Consider the following 19,988-nt stretch of genomic DNA (forward strand, 5'->3'; position numbering starts at 1 on the left):
GCGGGAGCTTTTCCCAAATAGATACTGATAACAAATGTCGCCAATGTCTGTCGCGTGCCGGAAGAACGATGATTTTAATTATTAATTTATCTATATTAGTTGATCTACAATTTCTTGTTTTGTTATCTTATCGCTGTGATTAGATTATTAGTAAATGTAAATCTACTTTCAACAGTTTCAGATTTCAGACTTTCAAACCACTTTTCACCTAAATTTAGGAAAATTGATTGAATATGTGAAAAATACAAACTTCTAATAGCGGTAATCATATCACCTGGCATTCATCTTTTTAAGTGATTAGGAACATGTTTTTTCATTTTCATTTAGGGTTGCACATTTTTTTGCGTTCGTAACTCGTGAAAGTTTCTATGGATGTTAAATCCAGAGAGTACAGAATTTCGATTTAAACTTACAGAATAATTACGCTTTAAAAAATCACTTTTTATTTCTGGAAATTAAAATATTTTTTTTACACAAGAGATTATCAGTTTCTATGAGTGTACATCAGAATGAGGCACTAAAAAGATGCTTTTCATTGCTTTTTATTTCTTTCTATAGCATCATTGAATTATAAGCGTGATCTACCAGCGCAGAATAAAACAAGGAAAATGGGGCCCCAATGAAAGTGTGTTTTATTTTCTGCAATAACATGACTGTCAATAAACGGTGCTTCAGTGTATGTACCAATACGGAGGTAACTAATTTTGTTTGCCTACTTTATATCAAGTTGTGTAAAGAGATTGAAACCTATGGACAGGGGGTATACATTCGCATGGCTAACACAGACAGTCACCGAACTCGTAATATAACTAAAATGAGTAAAATCGGAATAAAATTATGGCCTAACCATGACCTGGTACACACACTACGGGAGTGCCGATAAACATAGCTCAAAGAAGTTGAATTGTACACCGGCAACTCATCAAAAATTAATTCACTAAAATTGCTTCAATCGACACCAAAAGAATAACAACTGCTTCAGTTATTGCGATAAATGCCAATAAGTTTGCGTTGTTTTTTGATTGTCAGAGACGGAGTGAGAAAATCGTAAACTACGAAGTAAGGGCCATACTCGGCCATAGCAGATTTGAATGGCCTATTCAGTGGTGCAAACAGTTGGGAAAACTTTTCGCCCTATTATATTTCCGCACTTTTAGTTTATTTATTATAACTACAATTTTCGTATGCAACTACCAATGGCCATTTTAGCACCCGCATCGTGGGATCTAGACCACGTTATGTTGAGGTGTCGCACTTTTCGTGTCTGTACCCTTGAGGTGTAGTTGTGCGCATGTGGGGAGGGAAATGCGCTGTGGGATACTGTGTCGTAACACTGACACAGTCGGTGATACATTGTGACGCATGATCTAGTCTTCGCACATCCTGTGCTGTGATATTTCAACCGACGAAATACGTAAGGTGCGTAATTTTTCATATAAAATTGAGTTGAAAGTTTTAATTGACATCATTAACTCAGTTATCATAGCAGAGTAAGCAACACATATATTAAAAACTTAAGAATATCTTAAATATGTTTATATATTATTATACTTATATCTGATAGAGCCGCACTGGTTACAGGAGCATTAATTTAGAGCGAGTGTGTTATTAGATATTCACCAGTATATTAGAATGAGATTATCGTATTTTAACTCTTATACTAATTCCAGAAAAAATATTCATATCCTAGCACATTTGGAACGTTTAGTTGAGCTTTACAAGTTCAGCGAGACTAAACTTGAGATTTCGATTTATTAGTTAAGTTATATATTGGATTACAGAGTCAAGGCTGCTCTAGTTTGATATTTAATTTACTAATTGGAAACGTTGCCTTAGTCGATTAGTGTAAATGTCAAGTTGACTTAATAGAATAATACAGATTGCATTCAAGCCCCCTACAATTCCAATTATGGTTTTGAATCAGTAATTGTTTAAGTATTTTTACTTTACCTTTTATCTCACATCTGTAAGGGCTGAACAATATATGGTATCGATAAATTCCCATTTCGAAGTTTTAAATTATTTTTAAAACATTATGGACACCCTATAGATCTAAGAAGGTTATAGGTTATGTAATGCTGTTCATTTCCGTTCAATATTAATATTAGAAATCAAGTAGGGCCTTCGTGTTGAATGTTTGACAAAGTGGTTCACTGTTCGGATACATCACTGAAAATCGCTCTAAGTGCGGAATATATACGATAATACAATCGTTAGTGTAACATAGTGCCTCAACGGCAATACTTGTGGAACCACGTTTCAGCATTATTATTCATCATTTCTTTGTCTGAAATTTGAATATTGGCTTAACTCATTGCGAGCATATATGAGTGGTTTAACGTTTCAATACCGAATCGAAAATAATCGGTCCTTTTTAATATAATTTATACATTAATGTAATTGTTAGTGTAATATAGAGCGTTAAGACGATATTTGTGACACCAAATTCTCTATTTTTTTCCATTTTTGATTTATAAATATTAGCAAAATTTACTGAACCCAAATATAAATCTAATTATCTCGAAGTAGTTACATTAAGTCCTTACTCAAACATGCAAAGTGTTATAGTCAATATTACGCCACGTGTTTGTTTATCTTTGGCATTATTATGTTTTTGTTTGTTTACGGATAACGCGGTTAGGACAAGTTCGAGACATATTTCGAATGCAAATATTCGATGGAGATATTAAATTTGTGACGTTTAACAAGTGCTCCAAAAGTTATGCTGCACGAACACAAAAATATGTCGTCTGAACCACACATTTTTTTTTATTTTGTTTGTATACAGATAACGCCTGAAAACGAGACACATTACGTATATGCAAATATTCGCTGGCAGTAATACATTTGTGGCTTTAACATACGATCAAATATATCAAAAATGGCTCCACATACTAAAACAATATAGTTCTGTAGTTTAATCAATTAATATAATAATAGTAATATACATTGTCCAGATTATCGGTAAGACAAAACCTTACATTTAAATAATATTTGGTCTGGGAACACCTAAATGACTTCAAAACTAAATATTATTTTTATTCTAATATAAAAATAATATTTGGTATTAGTTTACTTTACCCTTGAGTTTCAGTGCATTTATATCGTTCTTTTGGTTTTGCGGGGATCATTTTTCGTGGCCAGATCTAATTCATCGCGTCTTTTAATCCAATTAAATTTAATTCAACTTAAGGATTCTCCAAAAACTAAAATTAACTCGATAAATTACATTATTTGCTAAGTATTTCTATTCTTGTTTGTTTATTTACGAATTGCGCAGACAATATCCAGACATATCACGCGTGGCAGGGGCGGCAATTTTATTTGCTTATCAATGAACGTGAACCTGCTGTACGCTACCCGCTGTGTAGAGGAAAATGACTGCGGCATCCCGTGGAGTTTGCGTCACAAAAGGTGACAAATGAGCATATAAGAAACAAACAAAAAGCAATCAGAACGCTTCTTTTCACCCTATATTTAGATATGCTGTCACTTAGCGTGTGCATTCCCGACGGAGGACAGGTGAAAGACGCGTATGCATGTGGTATGCTTTACATGCATTGCGAAGGAGAGAAGCACACAGTTTGTTCTGAGACGTGAACGATCATTGGAATCCATGAGATCTAGTTTCAATCTTAGTTAGCGTGTATCAGAGAATAAACGTTTTAATTTTGAAAGTTAATATAATAGTTAATAGTGGTAGCAGGCGAAACTTATGGAAGTTAGGCGAAATATGACCAACAAAATAAAGCTATATATATAATCAGTCATGAGGTTATTTATATTTAAATTTGGTCAAAGCAAAAGTATCGAGACATATGATAAAGTGGAAAGAGTGGAGATTTGGGCGACCATTAAAGATCTAATTTTATTCTTTTGGGGACAATGGAAAAGGTTGAGATTTGAAATAATTTAAGTCAACTCTGGCAAGGAAACTGTGAGGTAGAGGGAAGTTTAATAGAGTTCTTATGAAATAATTTTGAGAGTGGAAATTTTATTTATTTAAAAAATCATAAGGAATAGAAACTCCCACATCAAGTATTAGACGAAAATTCCTTAAATCCGACATTTTGGAATGGGAATAGAAAATTGAACACATTTTTTTTCATTTTTGATATTTAGAATATATTATAAGATTACATATATATCTCATATTATTCTCTTGGAAATATCTTCAATTTTATTACTACTTTCAACACTGAAATTTGAAAAAAACCAACGAGAATGATCTTCGAGGACAAAGGTATGTAAAGTTTTGCATATATTGCTTGATACTTACGAATATAGTTTAACCAAAGAAGTGTTTTTATGGGTCTACTCGTAGAAGACATATTTGACGCAGTCGACGTAAGAATAAGTATAAATAAAATTAATTCATCGACCGATATTTTATAAATTCTGGCAAAAGTGTAGTTCACAGGTGACAAGCAAACTTTAGGCAGCGCTAAATTTATTTACAAAATCAGATTAATTAATAAGTTCCGATATAAACATGAAGTGGATAATGCGTCCGAATTCAAAACAAAACTTCAAATCAGACAATCGCTAATAATCGTACTTGGGCTTCTATTAATGATAATCTGAGGACTCATTTTATCTCTATAATATGATAAAACTCCTAATTATATAATTCAATCGGTATAAAAGACAAATTCAAAATTGAAATATCGTTATAGTGACAAAGTGCCCATTTACGTATGGGAAAAGGCAGTGGGATGATTTCATTTATCTTATTCAGCTATTTCCTAGTAAGCACTGGTTTTTATCAAGTAAGATCAAGCGATGGACGTTCTTCATTCATAGCGTAAAACAAACGGCCTAATATTGCCAGTGTATAATTGATAAGAATAGCCAAGTTGTCCACCAACAAATGTTTCACGTCACTATGATTTCCTGTGCGCCAAGTGTAATAATCATCTGCCTTGATGTTTCATTAAAATAAATGCCGTACATTTGTCGCGTTTTATGTTATGTTTATGTTGATCAACCTTTTTATTTTTTGTATGAGCTTTACAGTAAAAAAAAATTTGATTTGATTGCGAAGTCAAATTTTGGATCACGATCCACTATTCAACCAGAAAATGTTTGCCCGTACTTTGAATTCCGGTTCCATCCCTAACGATTTTAAATATACGACTTCGCCATCAATAGAAAACTCCATAACAGTTGTAAATATTCTAAGTGATAAGGGTCTCACGCGCTATCACAAATGTATTTCTGTAACGATTAGCATGGCAAGGGTCAAACTTCCTCAGACATGCATAATTCAACTATGTTAACGTAATCCCGCAGAAACCAAATCATCATATGTAAATGTTCACATTTTCTAATATTGTTTGAGTAATAACACAACACAGCAACAAAGACACATTTGTTAATTCCCATTATTTTGGAAAATAAAATAGCGAATGTATAATAAATATAACATCACTCTCTTTAGGTTTGCGATACCGATTCTTTCATCGCGAGTTCAAATATATTGCAGATTTGTTGTTCTTTGGAAAGCTTTCTTTGTTGTATCGAGTTTATTTTCTATTTGTTAAGAGCATGTACGCAAACATTGTGGAGCGATCGAAGTAATCTCGGCGATTAAATATAACTCGGTCTCAAAAGAAACGACCTGCTACCATATGTAGGCAAAGCGGCGACATGCGTGGCCTGTGTAGCATCTAAATTTAAAGTGAGACAGGTGCCATGGCATATCTAGACATTAATAGAGGCATCGTCATACAGCGGCTGGCGTAGCATACGATACCCCTGCGACACTAAAGGAAATTATGACGTCACATATTTGGAATGTTAATTACGCACAGCGGGTGCATCGTTTCGAAAGCGACCGCCCCGTGTATTAATATGAACTCATATTGTAACGTGATACCGCTATTTGAATAGCGATGCATTGGTTTAATTTGCATAGAATATATATATTATATATTATACTTATTAATGTTTGTCCTTATAGTCCACTACGCCACTTTGAAGAATATAACTGATTAAACAACTAAGCGTTTAGAATTAAAGTTAGAAAGTTAACTTATGTAAGTAAACGAAGTAACAATGAAACAAAATTCCGATTTTTAATTTTTTTAAGTTCTATGATCGGCAAAGATCCCTAATCAAAAATGTGTTAGATTTTCTCTGTACACAACAATTTACATTATTTTTTTTTGGTATTTCAGTTATTTCATCAACATATGGGGACACTTATTCTCGCATAAGCAACGAGGAAGACAGCTTACTCAGCGCTGAAAGTTCACCTAACATTACCTCGCCATCGTCAACTTCAGCTCATTCCGGGACAGGGTCTAGTGTGGACGAGGGTGTCGACATGACGGTGGATCAAGACATTTGCAAAAGGGTTCTTTTCGTTCCTTCTATGGAAAGACTGAAGCACGGAATCAGTGATCATTTTGATCAGCCGCTCGACCTAACTATAAAAAAATTGAAAAATATTTCTGAGCGTTTTGACTCGAAATCGCAGAAAAAAGAATTAACCCAGTCCCGACGCGAAAGTTCGGAACTGGTCATCGACGAGAGTAGATCTCCGAAATCAAACCAGAATACAGAAAATGTGTTTAAGATTGGTTCAGGCAACAACACCCCTTCTAACAGTCCACCTATAAGTGCAATCCCAAATACGTTCGGTTCTAGTTTTGTTCCGTGGACATATGCACCAACAAATGGAACTGTTCCCTTTTTGAGCACCAGTGTCCCAAGTTTATGGAATCCTGCATTTTTCATGAGCCAGGCTGCGAGACATTTTTCTCCATCGATTGCTTGGCCTTATTCATTTCCCACTTCATCAATTGCATCGTCTCCACTCACAAATTCAAAAGAAGCATTACAGCACATTTATGGACATAACATGTTTGCTGAATTTACACGTATCTGTAGCCAAGCTCAGAATTCCCACCAAGGAAGAGACACATCAAACTCAGTTGGCCGGACTGAAACGTCTCCAATCTCGGCAAAATCGGAAAAGTGTAGCCGAGTAGAAAATCATCACCAACAATACGCGAGAGATAACGGAGTATTTATTAAAAAGGAAAGAACGTCGCCAGATATCGCGATTTCAAGAAAACGAAAATTAGAGGAGACTTTGCAAACCCAAACAAAAACCAGTGGTAATTCATTGAGTTTTTAACTAAAATATATTCACACAAACTTATTACCAGCTGTACACAGTATATCAAAATTGCATGTCTATTTGGGCATTAGCCCATCTGTTCCCGTAGTATGGTTCTCTCAAAATGTTCCATGTTTGCATCAAAAACTTCTTACTTTTATTTCCGTTGTGAGGTTAAATCTGTATATAGATTTCAAAGCAACAGTTGTTGTTTGACACTCCTCTATCAGTACTTTTTATAACTTTAGTTGCGTACCTGGAATCTATAAATTAATTTCATAAAAAAGTCATTTAATTCCTAATTGAAAAACAGATATGAACTATGATGCTAACATCTTTGTTGCGAAGATAAACCTATTATTGCTTACAATACAACAGTCTTCTTTCTGTAAGCTTCATCGCCATCTATGAATTATCTCACATTAAGATCATTTTTATATAAAACATGTATGCAATATAATGCTTACGTTTATTAAATTAAGCAACTTAACTTTTCAGAAATATCACCAAGATCGACTGATAGCCTGACTTCCGTTCCGGTTGGAAAACGGATTCGACAGGACTACAAAAACGGAATGTTTGACAACACAATGGATAGACTTGATTCTCCACCTACCATGGTGCATAATATCTTCAACACTACCTCAATTATTGTAAGTTGTATTATGATATTGCGTATTGAACTACAAGTCATATCTCCTCTTTCCTACTTGCCACAAATCTCAATCATGTCACAAGTGCTTAAGTGAGACAGTATTGAAGTGATGAATAGGAATAATATATAGCAAGAATATTTGTAAGCGTTTGATTATTTGGTGTTTAATTAAGTTTTTTCCTGTTTTGTGTTGAGAAGTTAGATCTAATGGAAGCATACGAATATACCTGTTAGAGAGGGATAGTATCATTTCTGATATATGTATCCCATTTCATAGATCTTGATTTATTGTTTTATTGTTTTATATATATCGATGTGAGTCGTTATATTTAATATTGGTTATGCGATTGTTCTATAATATCTCTTTTTTCTTATTAATTGACCTTTGTTGCGAAGCAATATCTTATTCGTCCCTTCTTTCTTTATTTTCCCTTTGCTTTCTCTCGTTTTGGTATAACATTCTTTAACACTCTCCCCCTTTTCTCTCCTGCCTTCTGCCCACATTTAGATATGTAACCTTAAAAGCAAAAGAACATATATTGCAAGTATTTATTCTTTTATTTTCTTTACACAGAACACCCAGCAGATTGAAAACAACAAAATGGTTGCAAGACCCATTGATTTCAAACCATGTCGCTTCCCATGCAAAGAATGTGGCAGAACTTATGCTACAGTTGGAGGTTTACTCAAACATTCAAAAACTCACCAAGAAACAGAGTCATCAAACAATTTCAAATGCGTGGTTAGTAAATTTCTCTATTATTTGAACGATTTATTTTAGATATTGCATAATAAATTAATCGCGTTCTAACTAAGCGTTTGCCCTATGTCGGCGCGTTTTAGGTTAATATACACCTCGGACCCAAGTTTCTCGGACCAAATCATCTTAGCTTAAGGTATATTAAATAAAATGATAGTCTGTGCCGAGACGAGAAAAATTCCACTTCTTTCAGATTACCGAAAGTAATAGGATATTGTTAATTAAACTTAACTATATTTTTAAATAGTATATCTCTATCTTCTCTAAGGTGTGTGAAAAGAACATGGCTTGGATTGAAAATGTGAAATTCTGTTAAACTACTGAACTTTTGCCACAAATTTTCTACTAACATTTATTCAATCTAACTATTCAGACTTGCGAAAAAGAATACAATTCACTTGGAGCGCTGAAGATGCATATCAGAACACACACCCTTCCATGTAAATGCCACATTTGCGGAAAAGCCTTTTCCAGAACTTGGCTTTTACAAGGACATATCCGCACCCACACAGGTTCGTCATGTTAAATATTACTAAATTCAGAACACGTTTCACCAATTCAGGGTGGTGGTACTCCACCGAAAGTTTTATAACGTTATTATCCGTTGTTATTCGTTCACATTTTTCGTGGAATCATTTTAAGCAGTTCATCATTTCTGACAGATTATGGACTAAATTTCCTTGATATAGCTTCCATGCTGAAAAATTTTAATATTTTATCATAAATATAAAATAATATATTCATAAAACAAGCCGTTTAAAATTGGAACATAAAAAAAACGTTTGCTACACAGATACAATCGTCCAGTTTATAAAATATAAGTTCAACAAAATACAATTTATAAGTTGTCCAAACTTCAGTCTACTTGTGCAATTTTTGATGAATCCATTCATTAATTTCTTATGATTCTAATTTCAGGAGAAAAACCATACCAGTGTACAGTGTGTTCTCGAGCATTTGCTGATCGATCGAACCTCCGAGCTCATATGCAAACACACGAAAGTGTAAAACGTTACGCTTGTACATCGTGCGACAGAACCTTCTCGAGAATTTCCCTTCTCAATCGTCACCGAGTCAGTGGCTGCCCCTCTACTACTTCTTTGAATGCCCAAGATCGGCAACAGGCAATGGAATCCTTATCCAGATTCCAGGGTAAACTTGAAGACGCTGTTTCTTGCCAATCGGTTGCAAACTCCCAGAAATTTGAAGAGAAACAAGGAAAGATAGAAAACTACTAACCAGGCAACAATAAATTTTTGGGAAAAACGTGTTCATCCTTCACGTTATATCTCAGTGGAAAACAAGAATGACGCCAAAGACTTTAACTTCTACTGGGTTAATAGGCCTTACACAATGATACCACTGTGCTACGTTTATATCTCTAATCTACAAGACTCAGACTCAATCAATCTCTCCGAATAAGACATTAGTCAATCCAAGCAAACATAAAGAGAGCTTCTATGTTTCACGAAGGAGACCGGTCCGACAACGACTCTCAAACTGTCACATCACGGGGCCCATTTTTCTAAATCTAAGAAATGTCTGACAACTAGTACAAAGACAAACTGACTAAGTCTTGCTAAATTGTACATATACTTGCTACAGATAAGTATGGCCGCAACCATGTCAAGCAAGATTCCTAGATCTGAGAAATGACTGGCGTGGACAATTTTAAAAAGCCTAAATTTTACTATATTGTACTCGTATTGCTCTATGCCCAAAACCAATATCTATTATAAATTATTTTATATTTATCAATAGTAAACAGACGAATACTTGAATAACATTTTTCACAAAAATTCTGCTATTAGAGCGATTCACCCGATATAATCGAAAGACAATGATGTCATAAAATACATCAGAGTGATTGTTATGTTTGTCATATAGGCAGAAAGGGGAGAACGTTAAAACGACATTGACACTCTTTCTCACTTCGTATATCTATAGACTGGAGCTTGTTATGATTAAATACCTTGAGCCATCATTTCAACAAAAGCTAGAAATTAAAATAGGTCGGGATATGTTGTTATGATTATATTCGTAAATCTCATTTTTCCTTGAGTTCATGTTGTACATTTACATTTATTTACACTTTGTGAGTTTTCTTTTTCGTGTAATTTATTTATTGATCTCTTACGATTGTTTTTTCTTTAATAAATTTTCCAGTCATATTGATATTTTCTATTAATTGTTGGATTTGATCGAGAATAATGAACCACCAGCGTGGCTCGTTCTGCCGTTTTTTTTTGTATCGTGGCGCCAGTTAGGTGAAGGATTTGTTGCATGGTCCAAATCACAATTTGAATAGCCCCCTCCGTAAGGAGCGCATTGGACTAAAGCACGGTTGTTAACGGCGTTTTGAGACGCGCCATTTTGTAAACTTTATAAATTCGTACCGTCTTTCTCAGGCGCACATTGAAAAACAGTGGACAACAGTCAAAACGCTATTTCTTTGGAAGACAACATAAATGATAACCACGCAATTATTTTTGGCTTGAGCTTCTCATATAAATGAGCTCACGTATAGAATTAACAGTCAAATTTTCCAGCCATATTGATATTTTTTGATCGAGAATATTGAACTATGCAAGCATGGCCTGTTACTTCATAGTTTTTGAGCGTGGTGACAGTTCTCAGTTAGGTGTGGGATTTGTTATATGGTCCCAATCGCAATTTAAACGAGAATATCGGTCAGAGACCGAAGACGTATCGATCGAAAATTAGGGGATTCCCGAAACAGCGCTCTTACACCATAGTGACACCTTGTGTCCCATCACTAATTAATTAATACCTCGCTAATTATACGACATAATTTATCCAAAATCAATAGGCTTCTGGACCGACATATGATGAATGCACGCGCAAAATCTGGAGCAGATTCAATCTCGCTTTCGTGCGATATCGCGTGCATCTAACAGACAGTCATACAGACAAATACGTATCAACATACTTACCGATTAAAATCGATAAGTAATAACTTTCTCCGTAGAGCGCACATTGGGCTAAAGCATCTTCTTAACCACGTTTCAAAGACGCGCGACTTTGTGGACTTCGTGGTTATTAATCAATTAGTGATGGGACACGTGGTGTCGCTATTGGGCAAATACCGGAGCCAATATATATATATACAGGGTGTCTCAAAAGTAAGTATACACTTTTAATTTTGGTTTGCTTTTCAGGTAGCCTACTCATCGTAGAGCTTTCATTTCTTCAGGAAACATAGCATGGATAAATAGTAAAATTTAGGTAGTGCTTGCATTTTTCATCAATCCATAGATTGACAAGGAGAATAACCCAAGAAATGAGGTGCAAAATTGAGTTTTCATACTGATTTATATGCTTTTTGCCGAACAGTAATTTTGCATCTCTTTTTTGGGTTAATCTTCTGTCATTCTGTGGGTTGATGAAAAATGCTAACAATACCTAAATTTTACTAGTTATCCGTACTATCTTTCATGAAAAAATGAACGCTCTATGATGAGTACCTGAAAAGAAAATCAAAAGTAAAAATGTATGCTTGCCTACTTGAGACACCCTGTATATATATATATATATATATATATATTTTTATTTTTTTGATGAGTAAAATATTGAACATGCGGAAGATCGATAAGTCGGCGGTCTCCGATCGCTATCTCGTTTATAGTTACTGAGTAGCGCTGGCGAAATATCAAGTCGAATATAAAAATTGCAGTTTACTATACGAATATCTGTTAACATGAGACATGAAACAAAGAATCAATCATTACACAACGCACTTATGGCTTTCTGACGACTACGCGAGAATCTGCACACAGTTTTCGCTAACAAACAAAAACGTCAAAATTGAGTGTTATATTTGCGTTACGGTGTTTTTCATTTACTTATTTACAGTGGCTAGGATATCGTCTCAATGTTTGAACGAGAATATCGGTCAGAGACCGAAGACTTATCGATCGAAAGTTAGGGGATCCCCCCAAGACAGCGCTCTTACTCCATAATGACACCTTGTGTCCCATCACTAATTAATTAAGAACTCGCTAATTATGAAACATAATTCTCCCAAAATCAATAGGCTTCTGGTCCGAGATATGATAAACGGACATGCAAAATCTGGAGCAGATTCAATCTCTCTTTCGTGAGATATCGCGTGCATCTAACAGACAGACAGACAGGCATTCATACTTACAGACAAATACCTATCAACATACTTACCGATTAAAATCAATAAGTAACAAAACCAAATGCTGTGAATAAGCGCAACCTTATAACACACACACGGCAAGCTGACCGATAAGACCTCGATGACTTCGCGTTGATTACTCTGATAATCATCCAACGCAGGTTATGGACTAGAACGTTCTTGTTGTTTTGTTCTACATTGATTCTTGCATGGCGAAAATGTCTGAATCTGAATACTCGGTTCCACCAATTAATTGATCCGAAACCGGGCTCAAAGTCAAGAGAATAACAAATCTGGGATCTTTTGTTAAAAGCCCCGCCGCTAATGCAAAAATGTGAGATTTGGGAAAGCACCCGCGTCACGTTTTAAAATAACAAACGAGAATATCGGTCGGAGACCGAAGACTTATCGATCGAAACTGCGATTTCGCTTCATGACTCTATAGTGACACCGCGTGTCCCATCACTAATCAAATAATAACTCGCTAATTATACAAAATAATTCATCCAAAATCAATAGGCTTTTGGTTCGAGATATGGTGAATGCACATGCAAAATTTGGAGCAGATTCAGCCTCGCTTTCGTGAGATATCGCGTGCATCTATCAGACAAACAAACAGACAAATACCTATCAACATACTTACCGATCAAGATCGATGAGTAATTGGTAAGTATCAGGTTAGGAATAAGTTTCGGAATGATTGGAAAATTTGAATTTCTAGTGCAATCTGCATTCCCAACCCTTACTCTACAAAAAATCCCAAAAATTTGTAGTTCGAATGGGTAGACATTGGGATCCAAAAAGAATTTCAAGTTTTCAAAAAATTACGTTTCGCGCAGTTTACGGGTATAAATTTAGGTGCAAGAACAACGAAATTAGACTCAGTTATTCGCTCATAATTGCATATATTCTCTAATAGATATTTGTATATAACGACCCGAGAAGTGAAACATTTACACATCATTTATTTCCAGATGCTCCGGTATATTAATCAGAGACGGTGACTTGTATGAGACGTATATGAATAAAGAGTAAATCTTAATTTAACTTCCACAACGTTTTATTTGCCGTATTTCTCCAATTTGTTTAACCAAATTTACATCAGGAAATCAAGCATATCATTTTAATCAATACAATACACAACTGGCTACTCAACTGGCAATACCAATATCAACGAATTCCCTGAGCTATTTGTTTTTAGATAAAACATCAAAATTTGGTTGGAGAAAATTACCTATTGGCCCCTGGGCCGTAGTTTGTCCGTGTCAGAGTTAAAAGCACTGAAATATATCCAAGCGCAATATATTTTTATGAAAAACCGGGCCGCAGAAATTTTGTAGTTTTGTATACGGATTATTGATAGAAAATAGTCGAGCGGCACTATTCACAGACTACTGACGCATCGTTGTCGTGAGTGCACAATGCATTGTACGGTCCATACTTCCCGACGCCGCGACACGATTCGAACTGTGTAACCTCTCTATCGCAGTGAATTGAGATCAGCCATATTTTCCCTTTTCCTTCACCGAATCGAAATCCGACTCCCGCTTCTTTCGCTTTATTGAATCCTAGTTCCCGACAAGCTAAGTATGCCTCATCCATTCCCCAAAGGTATCCACATATTGTTCCCCATTCTCCTGCATGGAACACTTCCAGTCTCCCTTCGCTGTCAGAATTTCCTCCTGCGAGTCTCAGCTGTCCATCTTTAACTGAAATACAGTTACCTTATAAGTGTGGGACATAATTAGTAGTAAGTTTCAAAGATGTCCCTCGAGTTGTCCCCGAACCTGTTTTTGGAAATACTGTGATAATAGGAAACGCTCCCGTTCTGTTTGTTTTGTTTTAATACGACAAGGCTTTCTGAAACAAAGGACCCTGTTGTTAGGGAGTCAGATTCAAAAGCAAATCTGTCCTTAATTTTTTCCCGCCAACCCAGCACATAATGTTGCACAAATTGGCGCGTTGTTAGGTACATCAACCTCACTTATTGGAGATCCCGTGTTATGGTAGTATTTTTATAGATATTTCCTCTAAGCAAGGTCACGAGAAATTACTTAGAAATTGACCTCCGAGCGAAGCTACGCGCGACTACCAAAATGCCAAGAGATTCCATTACAATCGGCCTAACTACCGACTCGTACAGTTCAATACTTACTCTCACACGTTGGTCCATTTCGCGTGTATGGTTTTTGACATTTACAGTCGTACTTTTCATTGCCTAAACGTTTGCATATTGCATTGTTACCACACGGGTTGGTATAACAAGGATTAGAATCTGAAAATTTATAGGGATGTTATAGTTTTTATATTTAATTATTTATATTTTATGCATCGTGCTGATCGTTGAGGATACGCTGGCTTTCGCACCTTTGATTATCCTAACTGGGTTTGCAGGTTCGAAACGGGTGAAAAGAATCTCGCGGAAGATGAATCTGTAATTCGCGTCCCCTCCCTTTTCGTAATTGCTTGCTGTTACCGCTTCCTTCCCCATCAAGTCTATGCATCCAAAACAAATACCTGGCTAACTAATCTTATAACCGACATGAACTGGTATCTGGCCTTTGTTTGCTATATGATAAACCGCCTTATCGGCTATTCGTTCCCCGGGGATAAATATGAAAATCCTATTTATCTTTTTTAAGGCCTTATATTTGCAAACTATTGGTACTTGATTTTATTATTTATTTCCCATAGTCTTTAGTGCTATTATCTGCGTGCAAGGAATTTTCGAAATATCAGAGTGAAATGTTCATGTACCAAAGCATTTTTGAATTATTTTATGCGCCTACATTCTGCCATATTACATAAGTATTCCTATTGAAAATCTTACCTTGTTTTTTATTTTGTCCAGTCGCAGCATTTCCCTTTTTTAAATCTTCGATACTTTTAGTCTGCTCGTCGTTAATTTTACGAAGTTGGTTCAATTCCGACAGCAAAAAAACGATTTCTAAATGTAGATCAATATTATTCTGTATTCGAAACACGAACAGTGCTACTTTGGTGAGCAGCCTCAGCGGTTGTGAACTTGAAGATTTTGGTTCGTACCAAAGTACCAAAGTATCAACATAAGATACATGGTTCAACTCTGGTAAGCGATTGAGATCACGCTAAGCAAGTGAGATCGCCTTACACCAGTGTTTCTCAATCCATGGTACGCGTACCACTAGTAGCCACACAAAATACTCCCATAGCCCCCCTTGAAAAGATAAAAATAAGTAAAAAAAAATGAATTTTTTGTTGGTACGCAGCCCGAGTAAATTACACAAAAGTGGTGCGCAGTCAGTGAAAGATCAGTAAACCACTGCCTTCCACGAATATCAACGCTTCAAATTATCATTCTATGATCTGTTAATGCAAGGGTTCTGATTTCCTGGGAAATGATTTTATGTTATAGGATTATTAATCTCTCAACTTTCCTCACCAACCACGAACTTTGTACATTCCCGATCAGAACTAATAATTGGGCAACAAATTCCTATATTTCGATATAGCTCCCTAAATATTTTTTTAATTAATTAATAAGAAACACAGCTACATAGAGACACTACTAAGAGACACAGAGTCGAAATGAGCCCGTATCGGATCTCCTATAGTGTCTGTTTCTGCATTAATAAAATGTTCAAATTTCACAAATTTTTAAACTGTAAGAATATGAATTTAAATGAGACGACCCGTAACAGTATTTTACATTTCAAAATGCCTCCGATATAGCCTTTTGTGCCTCTTTTGGAGAGAATATTTACCGTGGACGTGTTACGTGCAGTTAAGAAACTCCCGATATAGAAAACAATCTAAGGCAAGAAGATATAGCGATAAACAATGTAAGAACAACGAATGAAATAAATACCTCCATTCTTCAAACTTTCAATTTCACTAGTGAGTGTCTGTACCTCTGAAAAAATAAGGGAACTTAAAATTATTAAAATTATAAGTGGCTTCATTATACTCTAAGCGGTATGTATAGTTTTTTCAATATTGATTTATTATTGGACACGAAGTGGACATAACGATCGTTTCAATATTATGTTGTTGTTGTTGTTGTTCTTTGACACGTTTTTAAAAAGTCGCTTTTCTCTTCGAATACTGGACCAATTGCTTTGAAATTTTCAGTGGTTAAAGATTAATTTTTTCGCTAGAAGGCTATTACTTTTATTTATTTCAAAATTTTGCGTGAATTCTATGAAATTTGATATTTCGTCTAAAATTTTGCTGTATAATTTTTTATCCATGGGAACACGGATTTTAGTCAGTGTCATGACTGGCTATACGTTTTGATTCTGCAAAATTCTTGCTACTGGAAATTCAGAACTTTTTTGAGGGTACCGGTAGCGTCAAAGGTACCGGTAAGGACTGATTCGCTCTGGTCTGACGTGTCCATATATTTGTGCGTAGCTCTCTTGTTAATTGGGCGAAGGCAGCTATCCACCATTTAATTGCCCATTGAATTTTTCCTGGATAAATGAGATAAATTATTTATCCGGGGATGGACATTTTCATTCCTAACTTTTTATGGGTGAAATATACACTGAATTTTGTTTTGTGTGGCTCAATAAATGGCTCCACATCAGCATATTGCAAACTGTGAAAAACTACTATTATGCCAAGGGTAACAAATCTGACAAATCATGGGGCTTTTGTAATTAGTAAAATTGTTGTTTTTTCTGGCTTTTTTATATCTTGATTTGGCTTTTTTGATTGCTGAGATCTGGCAGCCCTGCTCATGTACCAGCGAAGATCCTGGGAGCCAATCAGTTTGTTTTATAATCTTTTTGCATTTTCGAACTTCTATTTGTTCTCTGCTGATCATGATCCAGTTTAGAATGTATTTACTAATTCATATTTAGAAAAAATGTTCAGGATTGATTTAAAATGGTGGATGATTTGGTTTTGGTCGAGCCTGATTATAGAATTCACCACCAAGAGGTCATTGTTCACGGCAACAACATTTCAGCATTTATGTAATACCAAAGCTACGTGTCACGTTTGCATCAGAGTCTAATATAACTTCATGTGTAAAGTATACATGATTACACTACCTACGTTAGAAGTTGAAATTGAGGAATAAAACCTATTTTTGAATTATTGAATAACTTTTTTCAATCGTGTTGCGGTTGCTCATCAATAATAAATTACTATATGTGCAATCCTTATCGCGCCGCAATGCTGCCTCCACATGTACATATTTATTGTGTAACAAAATATCGCGAAAACTTTACCAGCACATCGGAATGACCAATGACCTTGGAAATGACTTTTCCTTGCCATCTTTTACTAATAGTACCAAAATAAAAATCAGCCCGCTCATTCTGTTAACAAATACATAACTTTCTTGCTTAGAGATATATTATAAAAACCTAATTGAAAAACTTTCATCACGGGAAAAATTGAAGAAGGTATTTGGTAACAGAATCCAGTTGTATATGAAAATTAACTTGTTTAACAGTATATATTTTTACTCTGGCGTGATAAGCCAAAAATTTAAAGATCAATGGCGATGACTCTCCATTGTCATATTAATTCATAACCAACGTTAAAAGATTTAAATGTATGATTTCGACTATGCCTTTTCACGTTGAAATTTTGCAAAAACGCTTTCCACATTGTTGACATGTGTACGGCTTTTCAGTATGTGTTCGAATATTTGTTTTCAAGTTGTAGTTTGTTAAAAAAAAAACTGCTCACAATATTTACATGTGTATGCTTTTTTCAGTGTGGGTTAGAATATGCCTTCGAGTGAAAATTTTGAGAAAACACTTTCCACATTGTTGACAAGTATATGGCTTTTCTCTAGCATTGATTTGCATGTGACTTGCAAGTTACTAAAACTTTTGTAACAATAATTACTAGTGTATTGTTTTTCTACAGCGTGGTTTCAAATATGGGGTTTTCAAATTGCCAGTGACCATTACAGTATCTTTTGCGATGTAATTCACTAACTAGAGGGCCGTGATTGGCAGTGTTAAGCCATCGACTGGAGTTTTCCAACAAGCCGCCGGTGGGCAGGAGAGATCGGTCAATTTTCTGACATATATATATAGGCAGCATTTTTGTAATACTGTTTAAGCTGGTTGCAAAAAACACGCGCGTGTTTGAGTTTGGACCACCCTGATCTAGGAGATTAAATTACATAAAATTAGCTTTAGGAATGATAACATTTAAAACATAAATTAATAATCGCATGAAAAAGGGTGGCACGATCGGGTAATTACACAAAATTAAAAACTACAGCTACAACTACACAAATCCTCTGATTACTCTGCGTGGGTTCGAATCCCATGCAGGGATGGTTACGTGCAAGAGGACTGCTGGACTCCTCGCCGCCTCGGGGTGGTTCACGAAACCGCTGGTCGGTTGCGCTTTCTTCCAACATCAAGTCCATGCTTCCGAACCAAATAATTAACTAATCCTATACTCGAATTGGAATGGTAACCGGACGAGACCGTTTTTCCCCATATGGTTGAGCCGTCTAACCGACTTTCCTTTTCCCGGGACGGGAAAAATATGTAAATCTCATTCTTTATTCATAAATCCGTGCGCAATTAACGATAAATTCACGAGCAACTTATGTTTTGTGCGAATATTCTCCCGATTTTATAGTAATAGCAATTGTAATTCTGATTTATCATACAATTAAATTTATTTTAACTCAGAATTGTTATTACTCGAAAATCGGGCGAAATTTTTTGGGCACCCTAAAATTTGAGTGCAGATGAAATAACAAATAAAATGCGTGTTCACTCTTTTTTTTTAATTCGTTTTTATTTATTTTTTGGTTATAGGTTGTCTTAATAAAATTTCAAGACTTTGCAAAACAACAATATCAAGACTATACATTTCAAACGTAGATCGCTTGAATGCGGGCAATGAATGAGTACGCAAGATTATAAAAAGTTTGGTATTCATACAGGTGTTTTTTATTACATCATCCTGGTGATTTTTATAATATTTACAAAAATAAAACATTAGAATTCGCGAAATATATCCTCCGGCGGTAAAAACATCAACACATTTACGGACTCTAGCAATGCTATACAATATATATAGCTAGCTACACAGCTTTGTAGACTTCATCTGGTTTAGTATTAGAAATATTTGAAGAAAATTTCGAATAGCGTTGTCGGAAGTTTCTTTACAAAAATCTTACCTGGTAACTGTCAAAAGAATATGTTATTATAAATATGAGTTTACTTCGACCCATAATCAGCATATTAGACGATAAAGTAATTGCTAAAAACTAAATAAATAAAACTGATTATGGAATCAGGACAGCAAATTAAACCTTAAG

The 19,988-nt window shown here is 35.3% G+C and overlaps 2 protein-coding genes across 2 annotated transcripts; one reads left to right on the plus strand and one right to left on the minus strand.

Moving 5' to 3' along the window:
• Positions 1-3,851: 3,851 nt before the first annotated feature.
• Positions 3,852-10,716, plus strand: LOC120333170 (uncharacterized). The gene is made up of 6 exons (XM_039400537.2): positions 3,852-4,243; positions 6,180-7,124; positions 7,625-7,779; positions 8,356-8,523; positions 8,915-9,053; positions 9,460-10,716. Exons 1-6 carry the CDS (start codon positions 4,225-4,227, stop codon positions 9,777-9,779), a joined length of 1,746 nt encoding a protein of 581 aa, XP_039256471.2. The 5' UTR covers positions 3,852-4,224; the 3' UTR covers positions 9,780-10,716.
• A 2,962-nt stretch (positions 10,717-13,678) lies between these two features.
• Positions 13,679-17,968, minus strand: LOC120333197 (scavenger receptor cysteine-rich type 1 protein M130-like). The gene is made up of 5 exons (XM_078119389.1): positions 17,920-17,968; positions 16,551-16,595; positions 15,534-15,650; positions 14,859-14,978; positions 13,679-14,412 (listed from the first exon to the last, which is right to left on the minus strand). Exons 1-5 carry the CDS (start codon positions 17,966-17,968, stop codon positions 14,084-14,086), a joined length of 660 nt encoding a protein of 219 aa, XP_077975515.1. The 3' UTR covers positions 13,679-14,083.
• Between the last annotated feature and the right edge of the window lie 2,020 nt (positions 17,969-19,988).

Source organism: Styela clava, chromosome 13, assembly GCF_964204865.1.
Source record: "Styela clava chromosome 13, kaStyClav1.hap1.2, whole genome shotgun sequence".
Taxonomy (NCBI): domain Eukaryota; kingdom Metazoa; phylum Chordata; class Ascidiacea; order Stolidobranchia; family Styelidae; genus Styela; species Styela clava.